The following is a 20,559-nucleotide window of genomic DNA, read 5'->3' as shown; positions in this document are numbered from 1 at the left end:
GGAGACCAGATGCCCCTCAGCCGGCAGCGTGAGAGAGACTGACAGCCTAATGGGGTTCCTGACCCAGTGTTGTGTCATGGGACCACCCTGGCAAGCTCACAGAAAGCTGAGCAGGTTCCTGACTGTGAGACAACCATGTGAGATCCTTGTTCTCTCAGCCACTCAAGCAGTACCTGTCCTATCTGTCTGTCTCCCTTCCCTCACATCGCTGTGGATTGGGGATGTCACTTGGTGATCGCTGTCATGGGAAACAGACTCAACTTGTGGAATATAAATTAATTTATTGTAAATTTGTATAATATAAGTATTTGAGTACTGATTCAGGTTTTGGAAACACCCCCCCAAGAATTTTCATACCTGGGGAAGGCACCTCCTCATGAACTTGCTGCTCAGGAGTTCTAGGATGACCCTCCATGCTGCTGCTGCTTGTACTCAAGACCTTGCTCATAGCAGAACCTGCTGCTTCTGCACACCACAAACAGAGATACAATGAGGCCACTCAGGTAAGGTCATTGGGACAACCTCCCTGGGGTGCTCCCACCACTGACACAGATCCTCAGGAGCCCTGACAACTCACAGACAGCTGTGACCATCATTGTTCCTGGGCTTCCCCCACAACCTGAGGCCATGGCATGACCGCAGGGATGGGAAAACGACATGAAATGAGACAAATGGAGACAAGTCACCTTAACCTTAACCACTGACATTTGTCTCTCTTTAGCCGTGAGACTGACTCGGAGTAGGAGCTGGCTCAGAGGGATGTCAGTGAAAGTCCACTGCCACCACTTGGTGTCATTGCTGTTCTAGGCTTAGTGTGCCTGACCCAAAGTCCTCTATATGACCCTACTCAGAAGGAGAGGTTCTTACGATATCTGTGCACCAAGTGCTACTGCTTTGGGCTGGAGACATGGATCATTTCAGCTATACACCCACAAAGACTTTTTTATGGGATGGAAACAGCTCTAGTGCAGCATAGACAAAACCAGCTGTGGGGTTGGATGAGAGTCCTCCTACCATGGGACCCTCCACATGGGACTCCCAAAATCATTAGGGTGATAGAGTGCATCCAGAGGAGGTCCAACACAATCTCACTCCCGTTTTCTATTTGTTATGATGCATTTTTGACAGCCAAGGACAGTAATGGGAATAAGGTATTCATATATTAAGTGGTTCCTTATGCTTGTGGGGTATAAAATATCTTCAGTGGGATAAACCTGACACAGCACTGGGAAATTGCTTTGCACCACTAACAGCTCATGGAGTGCATGTTCCTGCTGTGCTGCAGAGGAAGGGGCAATAAACCAGCTCCTATGATGTCCACCAGGCACCTTTGGACCCCTTGTGCAACACTAAGACTCTGCCAGGAAATGCAGAGCTGCAGAACCACTGTGGAACTGATGGATTTTATAAAACGTGTGCAGGTCAGTACTGCCACAGTGAGGTGTTTTCCCAGTGGGGGAAGCCAATACAAACAGTAATTCGGGCAAATCTCCTTCCTGAAGGAGTAGGCAGAGGTGGCTACAGTAAGACTGCTTCCTACTCCAGGGAGGATATAAAAAGAGTCAACTTTGGACACTCCTTTCTTTTAATTTCCAGCTCTCACTGTTCCCATGACATTGACATCCTCCATCCTCTGATGTGCCACGGAAGACCTTTGCCTCCAGGAGGAAATCTGTACCTGTTCAAGGTGTTTTCAAATCAGAACCAGTGCAGGGTAGTGGCACTGATAAGGGAACACCACCCTCCAGCATGTCCTCAGGAAGCAGCTCCAACCTGGCAGTACTACTGGTGGATGCAAGTGCCATGGGAAGGAATACGAGAGCTCCAGTAGGGCAGGAGGACTTGTGAGAATAATTACATGGGACTTGGGAGAAGGGGCCCTCTGTTCCTCTTGCCTGGGAACATTTGGGTGGCAGCCCTAGACCTCAAAGACCATGTCATTTTTCATGAAAGGCCAGTTTCCCAGCTTCCTGTCATGTGTGCCTTCCCTGGAAGAAAGGGAAACGCATGCTCTGGAAGGTTTTAGGGAACCAATTCTGCTGTGAGGCCTCTGAGACTATGGTGGGAGGAACAGGGTCACCAGCTTTGTATAAATACTAGTGGGTGACCTCTGAAGGTCTCTAGTTCAACCTCACAGCAGGACTGTCATCAACTGCAAGACACCACCCAAGGAGATGGTTTATGGAACAGGATCACTGGGTGGGGACAGCTCTGAACACCAGCCCACGAGCCCTTGTGGCACCCAGAGCTGTCAGAGAACATGCACCTGGCCAACCTCATATCTGCCTTGGATATCTCCTACTGCAATGTTCACCCTCCTGATCCATGATCTGCAAGCTCACACCTTGCAGGAGGTGGTCCAAATTCAAGTGGAGGGATTCCAAGGCTGTCAGGGAGACATGAGACACAGGAGTTCCATGGAAATATGTGTGTCACGTTAATTAGGCCTCTGATGCCAGAGATTTACAGGAGGAAGCTGCTCTCCAAGCTGCAGCCAGGGATCAAAGTGCTCATTACCACCCAGTGCATCATTAACAAGCTCCAGCAAAGCCCAGAGAAGTTCAGCTTGCTGATAGTTGCATTAAACTGGCAGAAATGGCTGTTATCTGTGGGGACAGGGTTCCCCAGACTGGGATAGTAAAATCCCTACCGAGTTGCATCCCAAAGGCTAATGCACTTCCCAACACTCATGCCGGGGCAGAAGACCTCTGTCAGATGAGGGAGGCCCTCAGGGATGAGGCTGGAGAGGCAGTCTGGGAGCTGGCAAACCCATTTACTCTTTAGTGGGGAGGCAACATCTGTAACACGGATGCAAGATGGGAGGTGATGCCTCTCCTCCATTCTCCCAGGGCATCAGACTCTCCCATGCTCCTTTCCTGTATCCCTCTGCCCCTGCAGCTGTTGCAGAGCTAGAATTAGGGCAGCCTGGAAGGGACACTTCGGGTCTGTGGGCAGGAGAGAGGGGTTGGACCTGCAGCCCTTCATCCAAACCGGGCAATCTCAGCAAGGGGCAAGGGAAGGAACAGGAACCAGACCCAGTCCCACACTGGGGTGTCCCCTTCCCCACCCAGGCATGGGTCTAAGAGCCCACAGGATCAGACATGGAGTCTCAGGGCAGGATAGAGATATTTGGGAAGGCAATGGGACAGCAGGGTTTCTGTCCCCTGGGTCTCTGACAGCACATGGAAACCCACAACAGCCCTGGCAGGAACTGAAAGTCCTTTTGGGCCTGGGAGCAGAGACTGTCAAGCAGCCCCCAGGCAAGATGATCTTCCTGGCATATGCTTCAGAAGGTCCAGGCCATGTCCAGACACTTATTCCTCTCCTGCATGATGGTTCTTGGAAAGGGCAGAGGTCTGAACACTCAACACAATTTCTAGCCAAGTATTTCCTCAAAGTGTGGCTGAAAGCCCTCCTGTTTCAGTTCCCACTGAGATGACATGTGACTCCTGCAGAGCTCTGCCTCCATCTCCTGGCTGCCCTTTCAGTTGACCCTGACTTGTCTCCATCATAAGACACAAAACCTACTGGTCAGTGTAGCGGGCAGCAACACCTTCTCCTTCTCTCAAAATGTTTAACTAAATTCCAGAGCTGGAAAAATAGATCCTTCTTGCCAATATATCCATAGCCAAACCAGCATGGCCACAGCACCATAAACCTCTCTGCTCTCCAGGGTGGAACTGATCAGAGAGGGTCACTCCGTCTTTCCTCCTGTCCTTCCCTTCAAGTTGCTCCATCATGAATCATTCAGCATTGGCAAAGATTCCTGGGCAAGGATCCAAGCATCAGGATGGGACACAGAATGGGCTCCATCACAACAGAGCCCCAGTTCAACTCCAGCTGCAGCATTCCCTGTGTCAAGGAACAGGACAGAGGGGTGATAGGGACAGCCAGTGGGTCAGGGTGACCTGGCCACAAGCACCATATCTGTCCCACTGGCTCCGATGGATCAGGCAGAAATCTTCCTGCTCCATCCCAAAAATCACCTCCCTGCCCAGGCATGTCCCCACGCCTTCCCCACCTCAGTTCCCAGCACTGACAGAGGCAGCTGATCCAACACTTTTTGGCTGCTTGCGCAAGAGGTGCTGGGTGCTGCTCCCCTCTGCCTCACCTCCCACAGGTGACCTGGATTGGGTGACTCATCCATAATCGGGGGATCCATCACTCCCAAGGGTGTGAAGCAGAGGCTGCCCAGGGAAGAGGGCAGGGTGCTGAGGTGGGAGCAGTGCCCTGAGCAGGAGCTTGTGAGCTGCTGGTGAGCAGCACTCAGACCTGTTCCCTGGAAAGTGGGATGAAGCTTTACCACCTGCAGAAATACCCAGAAGATTTGAAAAAATGGGGAAACTCCCCAAGCCCCAGTTATGATAATGTCCTCAATCTTTCTGCAGGACCTTTTCTTAGATGCAGAGTACTGAGTGAGGGGTAAATCCAGCAGCTTTCCCACACTTGCCAGCCCATGGCCCCATCAGCACCTCAGGGAAGGGGTGCCACCATCCCCCACCATTTCTATCACTGCTGGGGACACTCTGGAACCAGAATAGTCCTGTGAGTTTCTCAGTGTCACAAAACCAATGTCACAACCCTGTGTTGCTGATCACCTCCTTTGGAGAAGGAGGGGAACTCCCTCCCTCTCCCTTTCATTTTTGGCAAGAGGACATCTCCCAAAAAGATGTTTGTGATGCCCATCTGAACAGCCCAAAACCCACTGTACCTCGAATCTTTTACCCGGGCAAAGTCCACACATTTGTTTAACAAAGCCACTGCAGGGCTCATCCCACTGCTGCCTCTTCCATCTCCAGGGAGTGTAATGAGGGATGAATGGTCTAAACCCTCACACCACATACCACCTCACATGGTTTCATCTTCCTCAACTTGATAAATCTTAGCCTGCTAATTAGCAGTCACTGCCTCAGTTATCCCTCTCCCGTATTGGAGGAAGAGGTATTTCCGCCTTTCCAAGTGGTCCAAAGCCTGTGTGTTTGTGCGAACACCCCTGAGGATCTGCATTTTTTGTGGTGAAGTCCACATCTCCCTCTGCTTTGCAGAGGCTTCCAGAGTTGGAATTCATGCCGCGTCCCCACCAGACAGCCCCACAGCACATCTCTGCACACACATTCCTCAGCCATGGCACCCTTGCCACCCTTTACTTTTTTAAACCACCTCTGTCGTGGGATTTGGTGTAGCACCAGTTTGGCACTTGAGGGGAAATGGCAAAGTCTTTGCCCCAAAATGCCTTTATTTACTGCTGGGCATGAGTGAAAACTCATTTTTATATCCCTCTGCCAAGGGAGTCGGAAGCTCAGCTCTCCAGGGCACCCAGCCAGCCCATCCACTTGGATGCAGAAAGGAATATCCAGGGGACGGCTGTAACTGCCAATTTTGGAGACAAATCCCCAAACAAAGAAAGTGTTTCTCCCACCCTGGTCCCTCTTGGCACCAATGCAACCTGCTTCAGCCAACCAACCTGCCACAGAACCAGAGCAAACCCCAAAAGCTTGAATTTCCCTGATCTCCACATCGTAGCCAGGTTAGTAACTTGGACATCTTCTGCATAGCAAGGCTGGGAGTACTTCTAGACCTGTGCCTCTCTGCTTGTCCCCCTTGCCAGTCACTTTGTCACCTTGCCCAGGGATTGACAGGTCAGCCAGGACCTTCCTGTGAAACCTATCCCCGTGGATGGATTCAGGAGTAGGGTCAAGCAGGAGGTCGTGCAGCCACAAACTGTGCCAGGTGACCCGGGCTGGAATGTTCCACTGGGCAGTGCAGGTGAGGGCTTTGAGCCCTCTGCTCTCTTCCGGCGGGCTCCCGAGGAGCCTGAAAGCTCCAGGGTCTTCGTGCCATAAGGAACAGCTGAACTTTTCACCACTCTGCAGGAAAAGTCACGGAAAAGAAGACAAACCTCTCCCAGGTTTGTCTGTGCCAAGCCTTGCCTGCCATGGGCTCAGCAGGAGCGCCGGAGTGGGCCGATCCGCTGTGGGTAAGGCCAGATAATCCAGCCGCCTTTGGAGGCGGGCACTCTAAAAAACAGTGGGAGAAACACCCGTGACTCCATGCCGGGCTGGCTTCTCGCCCGCAGCCCTGGGAGGTAGCGTGGGCAGGCAGCATTCCGGAGTAGCATCCCGGAGCACAGCGGAGCTCTGCACAGCACCCATTCCTCGGGATCGGCCGCGGCAGAGGTAGGCTCGTCGTGGGGAAAGGAGTGTGGGTGTTCCTGCAGCCACTGCTGGGACGGTCCTCGTTCCTGAGGGATGCTGAGCAGCCCTTTCCTAGCGGGAAAATGAGTTAGTCAAGTGCCGTGGCGAAAACATCCGCCTTCCCATGCAGCATCCCTCTGCCCACCGTTCCCTCCAGCTGGCTTCTGGGACAGGCACCCTACTGCCAGGGACCCTCCAGGTTATTCCTGTTTCCTTGGACGATGAGGAGTTAAGTCCGTCGGGGCTCAGCGAGGAGCAGCTCGATGGGGCACAGCCCGTGTTTGTGCTGTGATTCACCAGCGCCCCGAGCACAGCAACCGTGAACGGGAGCCAGGCTGTAGGATAAAGGACTGAACTAGGGAGGGAGGAGCAGGGGAAAGACACCAGGGACGGAGAACAGGCAGAGGAGGGGAGTGAGTAGCCCAGTGGTGCTTGAATATCTTGCTATTCCACACTGGGGACAATATGAGGATTGCAGCGGATGCCCTGGTAACTCCAACCCAGCTTTGCTCTGAGATGTACCCTGGGGAGATGGATAGCTCTCGTGGGAGATGCCTGAGTATGCCCCGTGTGGGGCTGCAGTGCACTGGGGATGCACACACAGCCGTGCCCGGGACAAGCAGAGGCCTGGCAAGGGGGGCAGGAGATGGTTCTGTGGAGAAAGCTGAGTGTGGTGAAACTCTGGAGGTGATTTTTGCTCCAATGTCTCTCTGGTGCCAATTTCCAGCCCTCCCAGACAGAAGAATGACGCTGTGGAATGGCTCCTACCCCTTCTACCCCGGTGCCAATGCCTGTTTCCCCTTTGACACCACCCAGGCTGTCATCATCACCGTCTTCCTCTCCATGTTGGCCACTTTCATCATCATCCTACCAGGGATCCGGGGCAGGGGGGTAAGTGGAGAGGCAGAGGGAGTTCAGATCTGTGTTCCCTGAACTGTGTATTCAATATTCTTCCTCCTTCCCAGCCTTGAAAAGGGGGTGTGGGGAGCAAACCTGAGCACAGTTCATGGCCAGGGCTCTGGGATCTCTAGTGAGCCAGAAGGGTGAGCACCAGCCCATCCTAGCATGGACCCCATGCTACAGACACCACTCCACCATCCCAAATTTCTGAGACAGCTAGATTTTAGCTTGGCTGGATTTCTCTGTGAGCAAGGCCAAGTGATTTCACAGGAGTGGAAAAGCAGGGTGAGGCTCAAAGATCTCATTCCACCTTCCCCAGAACCTCAATAAAAGAAGGAGGTGTTCACTGGCCATGTCCCAGCACTGCTCGCTGGGGTCTGTGTGGCCAACAGACCCCACTGTAAGCCACATGCTTGTTATGTGCTTGGCTTTGCAGCAGGGCTGGTTGAGGGGCTCCTGTCCCACAGTGGACATCCTACAAATGCCCAGTCACTGCTTTTGTATCCATCTGTGGCCAGCTGCCAACACATCCAAACAGGACATTTGGATAAGTGTGGAAATTCCAGCTCAAAACTATTTAAGGGAGTGTCTCCATCCTCCTTCCCAGAAAGGGGTTGTCACAACTTTCCCCAACGGGCTGTTTTGACCTTCTTGGCTCTGTCTGCATTTCTCTGCTGCCTCCCTGCCACCGCAGCAGGGGTACCCCAGCCACATGTCCCCCACATGCCACGTGCCTGCAAAGCTCATGGGGTGACTCCCCAAGGGAGGGATGGGCCCGTTCCTCACCATCTGGTGTTTCTAAATGACATGCTTGGTACTGAGGTCCCCATGGCAAAATCTGACTGAGACCTGTCCCCTTGCTCTGCTCACCCCTGGCAGCGACTCTTCTGGTTCCTGCGGCTGGTGATGGGACTCTTCGTGGGGGCCGTGGTCCTCAGTGAGTACTGGGGTTCTGGGGGGGAAGCTCAAGGATGCTCAAAACACAGAGGAGAAAAGTGAGGGAGCATGAACAGAGCAGACAAGCACCAAATCCAGCCTGTGGGATGAGTTCATGGGGGAGACCCACACCCATCTTGTGTCCGGGACCTGGCTCCAGCAACAGGAAGAAGGTGCAAGTCTCCTCTCTGAAGACTGGTGGTCATACCCAGGACAGTCGCCAAAATCCCACCAACTTTCAGGCAGACAAACTGGAAGGTGCTTAGATGAGGACCAGTGCCCAGATAGTGCCCACACATCAGCCCCACTGCCTCGAGTGTTAGGGACTGCACTGGGGCTGGTGACAAACCAATCCAAGTGGGGCTCTGAGAGTCATGGGTCAGGGCTGATATTGGGGAAGGACATACAGGACTTTTCCTTCTTGTGGTTCACAACCCAGTCCTTGCCCTTGGGATGAGGTAGGTAATGCCCAGGCTATGGTGACCAGGCAGGTGCTTCCAGCACTCGATGTCTTGCTGCCAGGCCATAACTAACCTCTGAAGTCTTCACAGCCCTACAGTTCACCAGGGACTGGGAGACTGGCTGGGTGCAGGCAAACACGTCCTACAAGTCCTTCAGCCATGCTGTGGTGAACGTGGACATTGGGCTGCACATCGGCCTGGAAGGGGTGAACATCACACTCAAGGGTGAGTGCACATCACAACAGGAGGGGATGGAGGGCAAATTTGGCAGCCGTACACCCGTATACTGGGGCTATGGGCCCTGCATCCCCCACACCAGCAAGTCTTGGAACTGCCTCCAAGGCTGAGAAAAGTCCTTAGTCTTCATCATCTGGCAGGAAATCCAGTGAACCAGATCAATGAGACCATCAACTACAACGAGTACTTCTCCTGGAGCTTCAGTTCAAACTATGACCACAGCTACAGTGAGGGGCTGGAGAAGGGGCTGCCCAGCCCCATCCTCTATGTGGCAGAGAAGTTCACCTCGCAGAGCCCCTGCGTCGTGCACAGGCAGTACCGCATCTCTGGCCACTATGCCTCGGCCACGCTCTGGTGAGTTAGAGAGAGGTCAGCCCTGTCTCTGCTCTGGAAAGAACCAGGCAGAGCAGAGGGAAGGCACTCTGATGTAGGCACTCTCCTGTAAGACCATGCCAAAACCTTGGCTTTCTACAGAATCAGGGATGCTCATGCTTCTTGGCCTGTCATAGAATCACAGAATCACAGAAAGTTTTGGGTTGGAAGGGATCTTAAAGCTCATCTCATTCTACCTCTTGCCACGGGCAGGGACACCTTCCACTATCCCAGGTTGCTCCAAGCTCCATCCAGCCTGGTCTTCAACACTTCCATGGACAGGGAAGCCACAGCTTCTCTGGGAAATCTGTGCCAGGGCTTCACCACCCTCACAGCCAACAATTCCTTCCCAAAAACCCATCTAACCCTGCCCTCTTCTCCAGGTTGAACACCCCCAGCCCCTCCAGCTTTGTCTTCAGAGTAGAGGGGCTGCAGCCCTTGGAGCAGCTTTGACCCATTTCTCTGGAGTCCTTTTCTGTGTCCTCTGTCCTGATGTACAAAATTGTCATCAGAGGAAAATTATTCTTCATTTAAGGGAAAACAGATGAAACTGTGAGGCTTATAGTTCAGGATCCTCTCCCAAGGACTAAGATAAGGAGCCCCAGTAAGACCAGCTGTGATGGGCTTCCTCTTACATGTCCAAGAGGGCATGAGACCTGCCTGTGGGAAGTAGGAGGGACCATTATGAAGGTGCTCAGAGGCTGTCCTGTGGTGCAAAGCTGAGAGCCTTGGTGTGTTTTGTGATTGTGGAGTCTCAGAGCACCCCCACATGCCTCAGAGGTGGTGGGAAAGAGTGAGGAAAGAGTGAGTTTTGCGATTCCCCCTATGGGGAAGGGCTCCAGGTCCCTGTCTACATCCCCTTTTTTATTTTCAGGAAAGATAACTATCCCTGCCCAAACATTCCTGTTATTGAGGAGCAGTATTTCAAGGAAGGAATGTTGATGAAAATTTTTCATTATTATTCTTGGAATAAATAAAACTGAGCTGTTAGGCTCAGCTCTCCAATGGGCTAAACCCAAACCCCACAACACAGGGCAGGGTTGGCAGCTGGGTTCACTCCAGGTGCTGAATCAGCTGTGGGCATGGCTCAAGGTGCAGTTCTCCAAACAAAGGTGTCCCTTGGTGTCATTGTCCCTCTGAACAGGAAGGAACTGCCTGGAGGTGGCCAGTTGTGGATGATCACAAGAATCAGAAAAAAAAGTTAATTTGGAGGGACCTCCAGAGATTTCTACTCCAGTCCCACACCCAGGGCAGGGCTGGTGTCAAAGCCCCAGGTGCTTGGGGCTTCGCAGAGTTCAACACTGAATGTTCCCAGGCATAGAGATCACTCTCCACTGCTGCTGGACCTGTGCCACAGCTCCACCACTCACGTAGTTACAGAATTGTTTGGGTTGTAAGGGACATCCTCTGATCAGCCTGTCCAGCCCACCTGCTGAAGCAAGGCCAGCTAGAGTGGGTTGCCCGGGACTGTGTCCCTCCATTGGGAAGTGGAGAGGATTCACTGAGTGGATATTCCCAGCGTGCATCCCAGGATGCTTCCTGTTTGGTTTTGTGGTCCTTTCACAGGTTGGCCTTCTGCACGTGGCTCATTTCCATCTTGCTGTTCTCCATGTCCATCCTGCTCCATGGTGGTTACATGCTTTTGCTCACTGCCACTCTGATCCTCTTCTCACTGCTCTTCTTCTTCACTGTGAGGAACACGGCCAAGTGCCCCATCCAGTTTGGCCCAGTTTCCTTGAAAACAGACTATGGTGAATCCTTTTGGCTGACATTAGTGACAGGTGAGTGCTCAGCTTGCTCCAGGGGCTTTTCTTCTCCACCCCTGCAGAGATGATGTTCAGTGATGTCTCAACAGGACTTCTTCCCTTCTGTCTTCATGGCTGGTCACACAAAATGACTTTTTTTTTTTTTTAATGGCATAAAAGATTTTTCCCTCTGAAGGCTGGGGGAAAAGAGATGACAGGCAAGAGATATGAATGGCTGAAGTTACCTGCTGGAGGTGTGCTCAGAGGAGAGAGGGAGAGTCAGGAATTGCAGAGTCAGGGAAAGACCTGGCCTGGAAGGACCCTCAGGGGTCCTTCTCCCAGAACAGGGATAACATCAAAGCCACATCAGCCTTGTTCAGTCTGGTGGTAGATGTCCCCACAGACAGAGATTCCCTCTGCCTTCCAGAACCTGCCCCACAGCAGTCCCACTCATGGGAAACAATTATTTCCTTTCATCAAACCAGAATTTCCCATGTTACAACATCCACCTCCAAGGACAGATGGCAATTAAGTTCCCCTAGACGCTCCTCTTTTTCAGATTAAACAAGCCAGCTCCTCCAGCCTTTCCCCAGCTCTAGCCCTAACTCCCTGCCCCAGTTCACTGGCCCCTCTTTTTTACCAGAGAGACCAAACTGACGCCAGAATCCAGATGTAGAAAGGGAAATAGAACCTTCCCTAGACCTACCAGGTGATGCCAAATGTCACCAGCCTCCAGCTGGATCTGGATGGAGCTGGGACACATTGGGAGGAGGTGTTAATGTGTCCCTATGCTATGCATGGCAGGGCTGCTGTGCCTGCTGCTGGGTTTGAGTGTCATCATCCTGAACTCTGTGGAGCCGGAGAAGCTGAAGCTCATCTTTAACCTGGACAAGAGAAACGGAGCAGAGGAGGTGTGGGACAAGCCCTGCCTGCTGGCCAAACCCAGCTGCTCTGTGCAGGATGTGCTGATGGTCCCACCGGGAGAGCTCTTTGAGGTGACAGCCACCCATCTGTGAGCCATGGGGGGGAGGCGGGGCAAGGCCTGAGGACACTGCTCCTGAATTCACCAAATCCAGCAGAAGCCCAGCTGGGAAGAGACACGACAAGTGCCGTGTAGTAAGAATGTCCGAATCTGAAAAGATGTCTCAAATACAGCAGTTTATCTTTTTTTTTTTTCTTCCCCATTTCCTGTTGTTTTACTCAGCAGCAGCTGGAAGAACCTTTGTGGTGAGGAGAATTCATGCCCCAACCCTGGCTGTCCAGTTCCAGGCACTGGGCTACTGCCTTTCTCCTTAGTCCCCAGGGTACAGAGATCAAACCAGAACAAACCAAGGAGAAACCAAGTAACTGCAGACTCATAGATAGGAAACAAAGGAGAAGTAGAGCCCCTGTAACAGCACTCCCACCCTGTAGACCCCAAGAAATCCCCTCTGCCCACAGATGCTCTTCCCATCAGCTTTCAGGAAGTACGGGTGAAGCTGCACTCACCAGGGTGCCTTGTAACCAGCATCTCCTCTTGGGGTGAAGGGCAGGATGACAAGGAGGACCATGATTTAGCAGGATGCTGGAGGTACCAGACCAGGTGGGAGGGAGGGAGAGGAGGAGGTGGGCAGAGAGGTGCTACAGTGCCTTAGAGATCAGCTGTAACCAACCAGCAACAGGGGAGCGGCATCTCTGGTCTGGGAGGTTTGTGTTCCTCCTGCTCAGCTGTGGAAACACTCATGTCATGGGGCATGAGACATTGGAATTCTGCACACCCAAGGAGGATACAGCCACTCAGTCCTGGCTGCTGGCACCTTGTCCATGAAGGGAGGGAGGGAACACACTGCAGATTTGCACCCCGTTTCCTCAGTGCAGATTTCACAACTTCTTTTTTTTTCTATTTTGTGCTCACTTATTTTCCCCATATCTCAATAAAATAAATTGGACATGGCCTTTCACTTGTCTGTTGATAGAGGTGTCCATCTGAGGGTTGAGGGCAGCCACAGGGAAGGGAGGAGGAAAAGGTAGAGCCCTTTAGTGGTCCTGTATGGAACATCCAACTACAGCCAGTTGATTCAGTACAATAAAGTCAAGTCAATAGGCCCTAAATAGTGTATCAGGACATCCCCAGGCAAACGAACAGGGGGATATGGAAGAACTTTAGCTCCTAGAGTGCCTCCAGGCATGTGTAAGGTATGATGGGAGTGATCTCCAGCCCAGCAGAGGGGTTTGCATAGGGATCACCACGAGGCAGGCCCTCTGGGGAGGAGGTGCTCAACCATGGCACATCCCACTCCAGATGGAAGAGTCTTCAATGAGAACCAAGAGAACTCAAAACAGTTTGGAGTTGAACTCCTGAGGCTTGAGAGACCTCAGCCAGGATGTTCACAATGGTTTCTACCAAGACATGCTTCAGTCTACAGATGGACTAGATCCAAGGCACAACAAACTCCTCCAATTTATTCAATAGAAATTCAGCCCTCATAAACATCTCCCTGGTGTGTTCCTCCTTGTGGTCCAGTCTGGGCAGGGGGTTGCTTGCCAGATGTCCTGGTGGCTGCAATGCCCTGGTGCAATGACTGCCACCAGGGCATGGGGCCCACAGTCCTTGCAGAGCCCCGAGGCTCTCCTGTACTCTCCAAGATGCTCACGGTGTTCGCTCCATTGCTGGCACTGAGTCTGGTTAGATGCCAGATTCCCTGGATAGTGTAGGACCAGAGTGAGCCTGGGCCAAGAACTAAGGATTTAATGGTGATAATTTTACCTCTTCTTGTCCAATCATGACTCAGTCCAGTAAGGAAACTGAGCCAAGAGCTGCGGTGGATGGAGGAGGTGGGACCTGCAGCAGGAGCTGGTGGTGGTTGTACAGCCACAGCTCTTACAGTGCATGAAAGAAAGGTGCTGTGACTTGTAGTGAGGCAAAATACTCATTACAAAGCAATGGCCCTGTGTGTGCTCCTCCATGTGGTGAAAAGTCCTCCACCTGCACATCTCCTTGCAAGTGTCCAGCCTGGGACACATCCAGCCCTGGTTGTCCTGACCCCTTGCTCTGCATGAGTGTGAAGGGGTCTCTGCACCCCCAGCATGTCATTGTCACAGCTCAGCTGGCTCCATACAGGGTCTGCTGCTGAAATCTCAGCTATCCCATGTTTGCCAGGATGCAGACAAGACACAGGGTTCTGGTGTCTTGGTTCTTCAAACAGATCATAACATAACATATTAGTTATGTTTTGTTTATTTGCATTCACACCCTTGTATGTCTGATGCAGCAGCACAAACTTATCCTTCTGGTGAGGATGCTCTTGAGGAGGAATCATGCCCAAATGCAGGAGATTGAGGTTGGAGAGAGCCAGATGCAGTGGCCGAACGAATGGGAAACCCCCCAGCCTCCTGTGCTTACAGTCACGGGATCTGTCCCACACCAGTGCCAACAATTTGTGGTTGGCTGTAGCATCTTCCCATTGATGCCTTCACGCCTGACACATTCGGATGCAAGAAATTCTCAAGAAAGGATCCTCCTTTGCCTAAGGGAGTTTTGTTGGTTTAATCTTATGGCTTTTGTCCCACCACTCAGCTAGTTAAAGTGCTTTTGAGGTTCTCCTACATCCTCACAACATGCTGCTCCTCGGGACAAGGTTTCTCAGTGGTTTACCTTGAAATGTGACAGCAAGACTTGTCCTTCCTTTGGGGCATCCTCCCTGTGGGAAGGCTGCTCCTGCTGGAGGCTCTCCAGAAATTACCTTCAGATGTGGCCCACAACCCCTTCTTAAGAAACCAGCCTGCAAATGCCCACAGAGTTTCAAATGAGAGGGTTTTCAGTAAAGTTTTACTGAAAATAATTCTTGTACATAATAAATCACATTAGTGCAACACAAATATGGAGTGACAGAAATAAGGAACTTAACAACAAGGGTCTTAACAGCCCTCAGAGCATCTCTGGGGCCTCCTCTAGGCTGGCTCCAGCAGCTCCATGTCCTGATGTTGGGCTCCAGAGCTGCAGGCAGCTCTGGAGGTGGGGTCTCACCTGAGCAAGGCAGAGGGGCAGAATCTCCCTGTGTCTTGCTGCCCAGCCAGCCCAGGTGTACTCCAGCTGGACAGTAACTTCATTCTTCCCTCTCCCTCCTTCCATGTGGCATCTTTTTGGCTGATACCTGACTACATGTTCTTGTCTAAAAAAGCCCAAATCTGAAAGTGAAAATAATCCCACCACCATATTTTCCTCTGCAAACTCCATTGTACATTTACCTAGTCTTTATTACTGGAGCAGTTTTTTTATTCCAGTTCCTGCAACATCCAGTCTGCCGAGCCTGCGTCTGGGCCTGGATTTCCTGGAATCACCTTAAGTTTTACACTAAATGTCAGTGCTTGGGGAAGAAGGGAGCAAGTTTAATCTGTGGAGCCGTGGGTGCTCCCCATGAGAAATGTCACCTGTGAGCTCAGTGTTTCAGTTTCAGTGGGAACTGGCCATTGGAGATTTCGCTTCACACTGTGCCAGGGTATGGAGCAGGAAGGGTTTTTCTCCTGGCACAGACAACTCCAGGTGAGTACAGCTCAAGTCTCTGGAGCTGTGAGCTGCTCTGATTACAGCTTGCCAGCAAAGCCTGCCATTTTTCAGAGGGCACTGTCAGGGAGATAGTCTGTGAAGGTACTTCCCAGCACGGACCTGTCTGAATGTGGACTTCAAGGGCAGTTGAACAGGGTAAGGCGTCTCTGGGGGCATCAAGAAGGGTTTGTGTTCTGCCCTTCCAGGTCCACCTGCAGGGAAGGAGTGGAAAAAACTTTCTTCTAGACGTTGTTGGTTTCCAAGGGCTGAGAAGGAGCCAGGGCCTTGTTCACAAAATAGGAGTTGACGTGCACTTCAGCCATTTCCTGGTACTCCTCCGTTTTGTCCTCACGGAGATCGAAGAAGGTTTTCAGCAAGTCCAAGTTGAGGTGGTGCAGTGCCACAACGGTGATCCCAGCCACAAAACAGAGCAAGCCTGGAAACAAACATGCTCTCTGGGAGGGTTCCTGTACACACCAGCACAGTTCCCAGCCCACAGCCCTCCTCTGAGGGGTCCCCTGCCAGGAGACAATGCCTTTGCTTATGGAAGATGGTCTTCCACTGTACAAGGGGGCTTCAGGTATGCTGAGTATCTTAAAACCCAGGCAAGTGATCTCCATCTCTTTGCATCTCAGGAACTAAAAATCCCTTCACTGCCCTTGAGATGGGGATGGTGTTCCCCCTTCTGCCACTCCTGTCTGCACCTCTGGCCAGGATCTGCTTTGCCAAGCTGCACTTTCAACCTGAGACAAAAGCACTGGGACTCTTGTACATCCAGAGGGAATAGGTGGCGTGCCCTGGGGCACACTGGTGACCTTACCAATCACTAGGGTGAGCCAGAAGGATCCCCCATAGACTACACGAAGGATTGCAGTCCCAATCTGGATCAGGCACATTGGGGAGTTCCTCACAGTGGAGAATGAGAGTAGTGAGAAGGTCATGAAGGCCCCTGTGACCAGGAGCATGTAGCCTCCATAGACAAGGGCAGGCATGGAGAAGAGAATGTTGGAGATGATCCACGTGCAAAAGGCCACCCTGGAGACAAGAAGAGACCAATGGAGAAGCTGTGTGAGTGCCACAGACTAGGGTGCTCAATGTGAGGATTTCCATATGGGAATCTGGGCTCCAGGGTGCATACTATGAGGTGGAGAAGCTCTGTGGGGAGGCAGGAGTGATCCCTAATCCCCAGGCTGAGCAAACAGATGTGCAGCGCTCACACTGCTACATGCAGAAGGCAGAAACACATATTTCCTCTTCCCATTGTTCAGCCCACAGACAGTACCAGCCTGAAGGAGGCAATGGCAGCCCACTCAGTGTATCTGGACCATCTCAACTCCCTGCTCTTCCACATGTGGGGTAGTACAGACCCCAGAGAGCCACACATAGGACTGAGATAAATGCAGAAGCACGCAAAAGTCATTTGCAGCAGCTCTGCATTTGGCTGAGGAGTTGGATGACAAGGGAAGGCCTCAGTTATGGGCCAGGAGCTCTTGCTCCGTAGCATCACCAGGCCACTTTCTTGGCTTTTGCATCCATGCAGTCAAACACAGAGCAGGGAGAACAGCACTGCAATGGCCCTTGACCTACACAAGCCGTGATGGAAGGGACGACATCCTGACAGCTGTGGGCCAGCTTTCCCTCATCCCAAGTGAGCAGTGACATGTCACTGCCCAGCAGACCCTGCTAAAGAGTCAAGATCAACCCTATATTAACAGCACCATCATCTTTCCTCACCTGGTCCCACTCCCAGACACCAAATACACTCACAGATGGGGTTGGAAGAGTTCTTCATGTGCCAGTGGGCCTCTCTGGGCCACTAACTCCATCCATGGACTTCCGCCATAACTACCACATCACAGCAAGGACCTGCACCATGACCCTCTCTCCTGTGCCCAGCCCTGGTGGTTTGGTCAGCAGAAAGAACCAGAACCTCCTCTCTGCTCATTCTAAAGTGCCTACAGGGCAACCAATTTGGTTGCAGGCCTTGCAGGGGCCCCTCCATGCACACAGCATTCTTACTGGCAGGATGCAATCCCATCCATCTCAGAGGCCTAGGGAAAAAGCTTCAGAGCCCTTCCCATGTCCCTGCATCTCCTGTGCTTGCACCAGCTCAGGAAGGCTCACCAGAGCGTGGCCGAGGCATAGTGGCCAGAGATGCGGTACTGCCTGTGCACGGCGCAGGGGCTCTGCGAGGTGAACTTCTCTGCCACATAGAGGATGGGGCTGGGCAGCCCCTTCTCCAGCCCCTCACTGTAGCTGTGGTCATAGTTTGAACCGAAGCTCCAGGAGAAGTACTCGTTGTAGTTGATGGTCTCATTGATCTGGTTCACTGGGTTTCCTGAAGGAGGGAGAAGCCGAGGTCCTGCTGTGTGCCAGCACCTGGGCACTGCCAGCCAGGAGCATGGGCACAGCAGGGTCCCTGGAGCCTCGTCACAGACCAAGGGCTCCCACAGGGCAGCTGAGGACTCCTGGGGCCAAGGTCACTCCAGAGCTGCAAATGCAGGTGTCAGACTCACCCTTGAGTGTGATGTTCACCCCCTCCAGGCCGATGTGCACCCCAATGTCCACGTTCACCATAGTACGGCTGAAGGACTTGTAGGAGGCATTTGCCTGCACCCAGCCAGTCTCCCAGTCCCCTGTGAACTGGACAACTGCCAGGAAAAGTAAAGCTTAGGTTAAAGTGGGGCTGGTCTCAGGTTTTGTCGTGCTCAAGGGGAGAATACAGGCTAGCACCAACGGCAGTGTTCCCACCACAGCACCGGAAGGGAGTGTTAGGAGGGCAGGAGACCTGACTCAGCCACCAGGACGTGCCTCAACCAGCCCCCACACCCTGCTGAGCTCAGGTTCTCCCCTTGCTACACATCAACCCCCTGGATCTAGGAGCAGTGGAGCTCAGATCCCCAGGGATGAACGCCATGACCTGATTCCTCCTTGGACACCCTCTCCAGGGCTTCCCTTCCCCACCATGGCAAGTGTTACAGCATCCGGGGCTCAGAGTTGACCCTGGTTATCAGCCACAGGAACAAGGGTGAGTCTCATTCCACATATTAAGCTTCCTAAACTGCACTATTAGTGAATAGTGAAGGTCACTGTCAAACAGAGGTGGCACAGAGGGGTGGGAAGTGCCATCACAGCTTGGACAGTCATTCCGGCTGGGGAAAAAAGAAAAATTTGCAGCATTTCTGGTATATGTTTTTTGGAACAAGGTATTCTTTTCTGAAGCCCTTCCACTTTACCATGGGCTTCATTTTCCAGCAGGGAAATGGGCTGAAAATTAAGCCCGTGATTTGATCTCAGGCTGAACAACAAAACATACCTGAAAATAAGTTTGGCTGCTGAATCAACTTGTGAGGGCACTGATCCAGTGGCAGCTCCACAGGAATGTTTTCTGGCTGCAGGAGCAAGGGTGCCCTGCTGCTGCCAGACAAACTCTGACGCTGACTCCAGAACAATTCATTCCTCCCGTGTACCCAAGCAGCACCCAGCTGCATCGTCATCCATGACCTCCACCCTCCGCCTGCTGTTTTCAGCCTGACACCATGTTCCTAGGCATCTCCCAGCACCTGGACATCGCTGGGGTGGCAACCACATGCCAGGCTGGTCCATGTGTCAGGCAGCTGGTCACAGCCTGGCTACCTAATTCTCGTGCATGGTCGAATCAGGGGCTGGGTCTTCTGGGTTGTACTTAATCATCCCTTTCTGAGCAGTCCTGTAATCTATGCTGTCCTTCACAGCAGTAGAGTTTCTCTGATTTAGGATCAGGGCTGGTTGCTCTCACCACCTAGTGTCTTCTATCCCCTCAGTACCTCTTTCCTTACCCACTCTATTGCCCTGTCCGAGTTGGAAATCCCACTGCCTGGTTTCCACCATCAGTTACAACAGAAGATTTCCTGGTTTTTACTAAATCATATCCTCTCCATCTCCTCCCAACTTGTCTCTGGGAATGTCTTTACCCCAGCACCACAGCTGCTGCCCTGCTTTTGTTTTATTCCAACCTGCTCCCTCCACGTCACTGCAAGGCTCCTCACATGCCTAAAATGTGCCTGGCCACAGCCCTGGGCAGCACAGGAGGGCTCACACAGTGGGGTAAAAGAATAGAAAATTGGTGAGGAGGAACCAACTTGCAGCTGAGGTGTAGAAAAACCCATAGACAATACTAATCAATGTTTAGCCTCGTGTACTGGAGAAGTGGAACATCTATGTTTAGACAGCTCATAGGCACCTATTGAACAGGCTTGAGATCCTGCCCTGCTACGGGAAAGATCAAAGTACATCAGTAAACTACACCTGCACAAATCCCTGGAATACTGAGAGTAGGAACAGCAGGTTTGGTGATCCTCTAGCATGGACCAGGCCATGCCGTGCCTCTGTCCCCTCCCTGCCTGTGTGCCACCAGCCGGTGCTCTTAGAAGATTCTCCAGTAGAAGAGGTAACGAAAATAAATCTGCTCTTTGTGCTTCACCCCTGTTTTTGTGGTTGTTCCTGTGTCCTGCCTCTGTTGAGTCACACACACAGTGGGAGGAACGCGGGGCTGTGCAGCCTGGTAGAGCTGGGACTGTTTGAGTTAAAGCCAGCAGAACTCCCAGAAGTAATCATGAGCACCTTCAAGTGCTATCAGCCTCTGTGCAAGGGGTGAGGAAGCCCTTTTAGAAAGCTGTGTGAATGCTTTGCAGAGAAGGATTAAGGTAGACCCTGCAACCAGCCTCAACCAAGCCATGGTTGTGACTCCCCAGCTCACATTTCCCAGTCACAGACCCTGTCCTGGGGTTTAATCCTGCCCCCAAATCTCCCTTCAAGGACTGCGCAGCACTTACCAACAATCCCCACTCCCATGAAGAGGCTCAGGAGAGCACGGAGAGTCCAGTACAACCTCTGCAGGGAGAGAGGTGGGACATCAGGCAGGGAGGAATGGTCCCAGCTCTCCTCCTGCCTCACTCCAGACCACCCATGAGTGTCCCGGCATTCAGAACATGGGGAGCAGCTGCTTATCCCCGGGATCACGCACCGCCCGTCCACGGATGCCTGGGATGATGAGCAGGAAGCTGCAGGCCAAGGTGAGGAAGACCACAATCACTATAATGGTGCTGATGTTGAAGCCAGCAGCTTTCCTCTGCTGCGAGTAGAAGGGGTAGATGCCATCAAAGAGAGTCATCCTGCACCTCTTGGAGCCTGTGGGAGAAAGGTGTCAC

General features: G+C 52.4%; 2 protein-coding genes across 2 annotated transcripts; one reads left to right on the top strand and one right to left on the bottom strand.

Annotated features, from left to right (window-relative positions):
- Positions 1-6,938: 6,938 nt before the first annotated feature.
- DUOXA1 (dual oxidase maturation factor 1) lies at positions 6,939-11,861 on the top strand. The gene is made up of 6 exons (XM_050309608.1): positions 6,939-7,085; positions 7,974-8,031; positions 8,582-8,716; positions 8,869-9,082; positions 10,667-10,881; positions 11,650-11,861. Exons 1-6 carry the CDS (start codon positions 6,939-6,941, stop codon positions 11,859-11,861), a joined length of 981 nt encoding a protein of 326 aa, XP_050165565.1.
- Positions 11,862-15,612: 3,751 nt separating this feature from the next.
- Positions 15,613-20,522, bottom strand: DUOXA2 (dual oxidase maturation factor 2). Its single transcript, XM_050309613.1, has 6 exons — positions 20,376-20,522; positions 20,185-20,242; positions 17,887-18,021; positions 17,495-17,708; positions 16,191-16,405; positions 15,613-15,806 (listed from the first exon to the last, which is right to left on the bottom strand). Exons 1-6 carry the CDS (start codon positions 20,520-20,522, stop codon positions 15,613-15,615), a joined length of 963 nt encoding a protein of 320 aa, XP_050165570.1.
- Between the last annotated feature and the right edge of the window lie 37 nt (positions 20,523-20,559).

Source organism: Myiozetetes cayanensis, unplaced genomic scaffold, assembly GCF_022539395.1.
Source record: "Myiozetetes cayanensis isolate MyiCay16 unplaced genomic scaffold, myiCay2020 scf14, whole genome shotgun sequence".
In the NCBI taxonomy this organism is placed as follows: domain Eukaryota; kingdom Metazoa; phylum Chordata; class Aves; order Passeriformes; family Tyrannidae; genus Myiozetetes; species Myiozetetes cayanensis.
Note: the sequence above shows the minus strand (reverse complement) of the source record. Positions and strands in the feature narration are given on the sequence as shown.

Bases quoted from the DNA above. Each gene is read 5' to 3' on its own strand.
- DUOXA1 (XM_050309608.1), top strand. From the start codon at position 6,939: ATGACGCTGTGGAATGGCTCCTACCCCTTCTACCCCGGTGCCAATGCC. The intron at 7,086-7,973 runs GTAAGTGGAGAG...CACCCCTGGCAG, and splicing joins CAGGGATCCGGGGCAGGGGG to CGACTCTTCTGGTTCCTGCG. The intron at 9,083-10,666 runs GTGAGTTAGAGA...GTCCTTTCACAG, and splicing joins TATGCCTCGGCCACGCTCTG to GTTGGCCTTCTGCACGTGGC.
- DUOXA2 (XM_050309613.1), bottom strand. From the start codon at position 20,522: ATGACTCTCTTTGATGGCATCTACCCCTTCTACTCGCAGCAGAGGAAA. The intron at 17,709-17,886 runs GTGAGTCTGACA...TCCCTCCTTCAG, and splicing joins GGTGAACATCACACTCAAGG to GAAACCCAGTGAACCAGATC. The intron at 16,406-17,494 runs GTGAGCCTTCCT...TCTTGTCTCCAG, and splicing joins TATGCCTCGGCCACGCTCTG to GGTGGCCTTTTGCACGTGGA.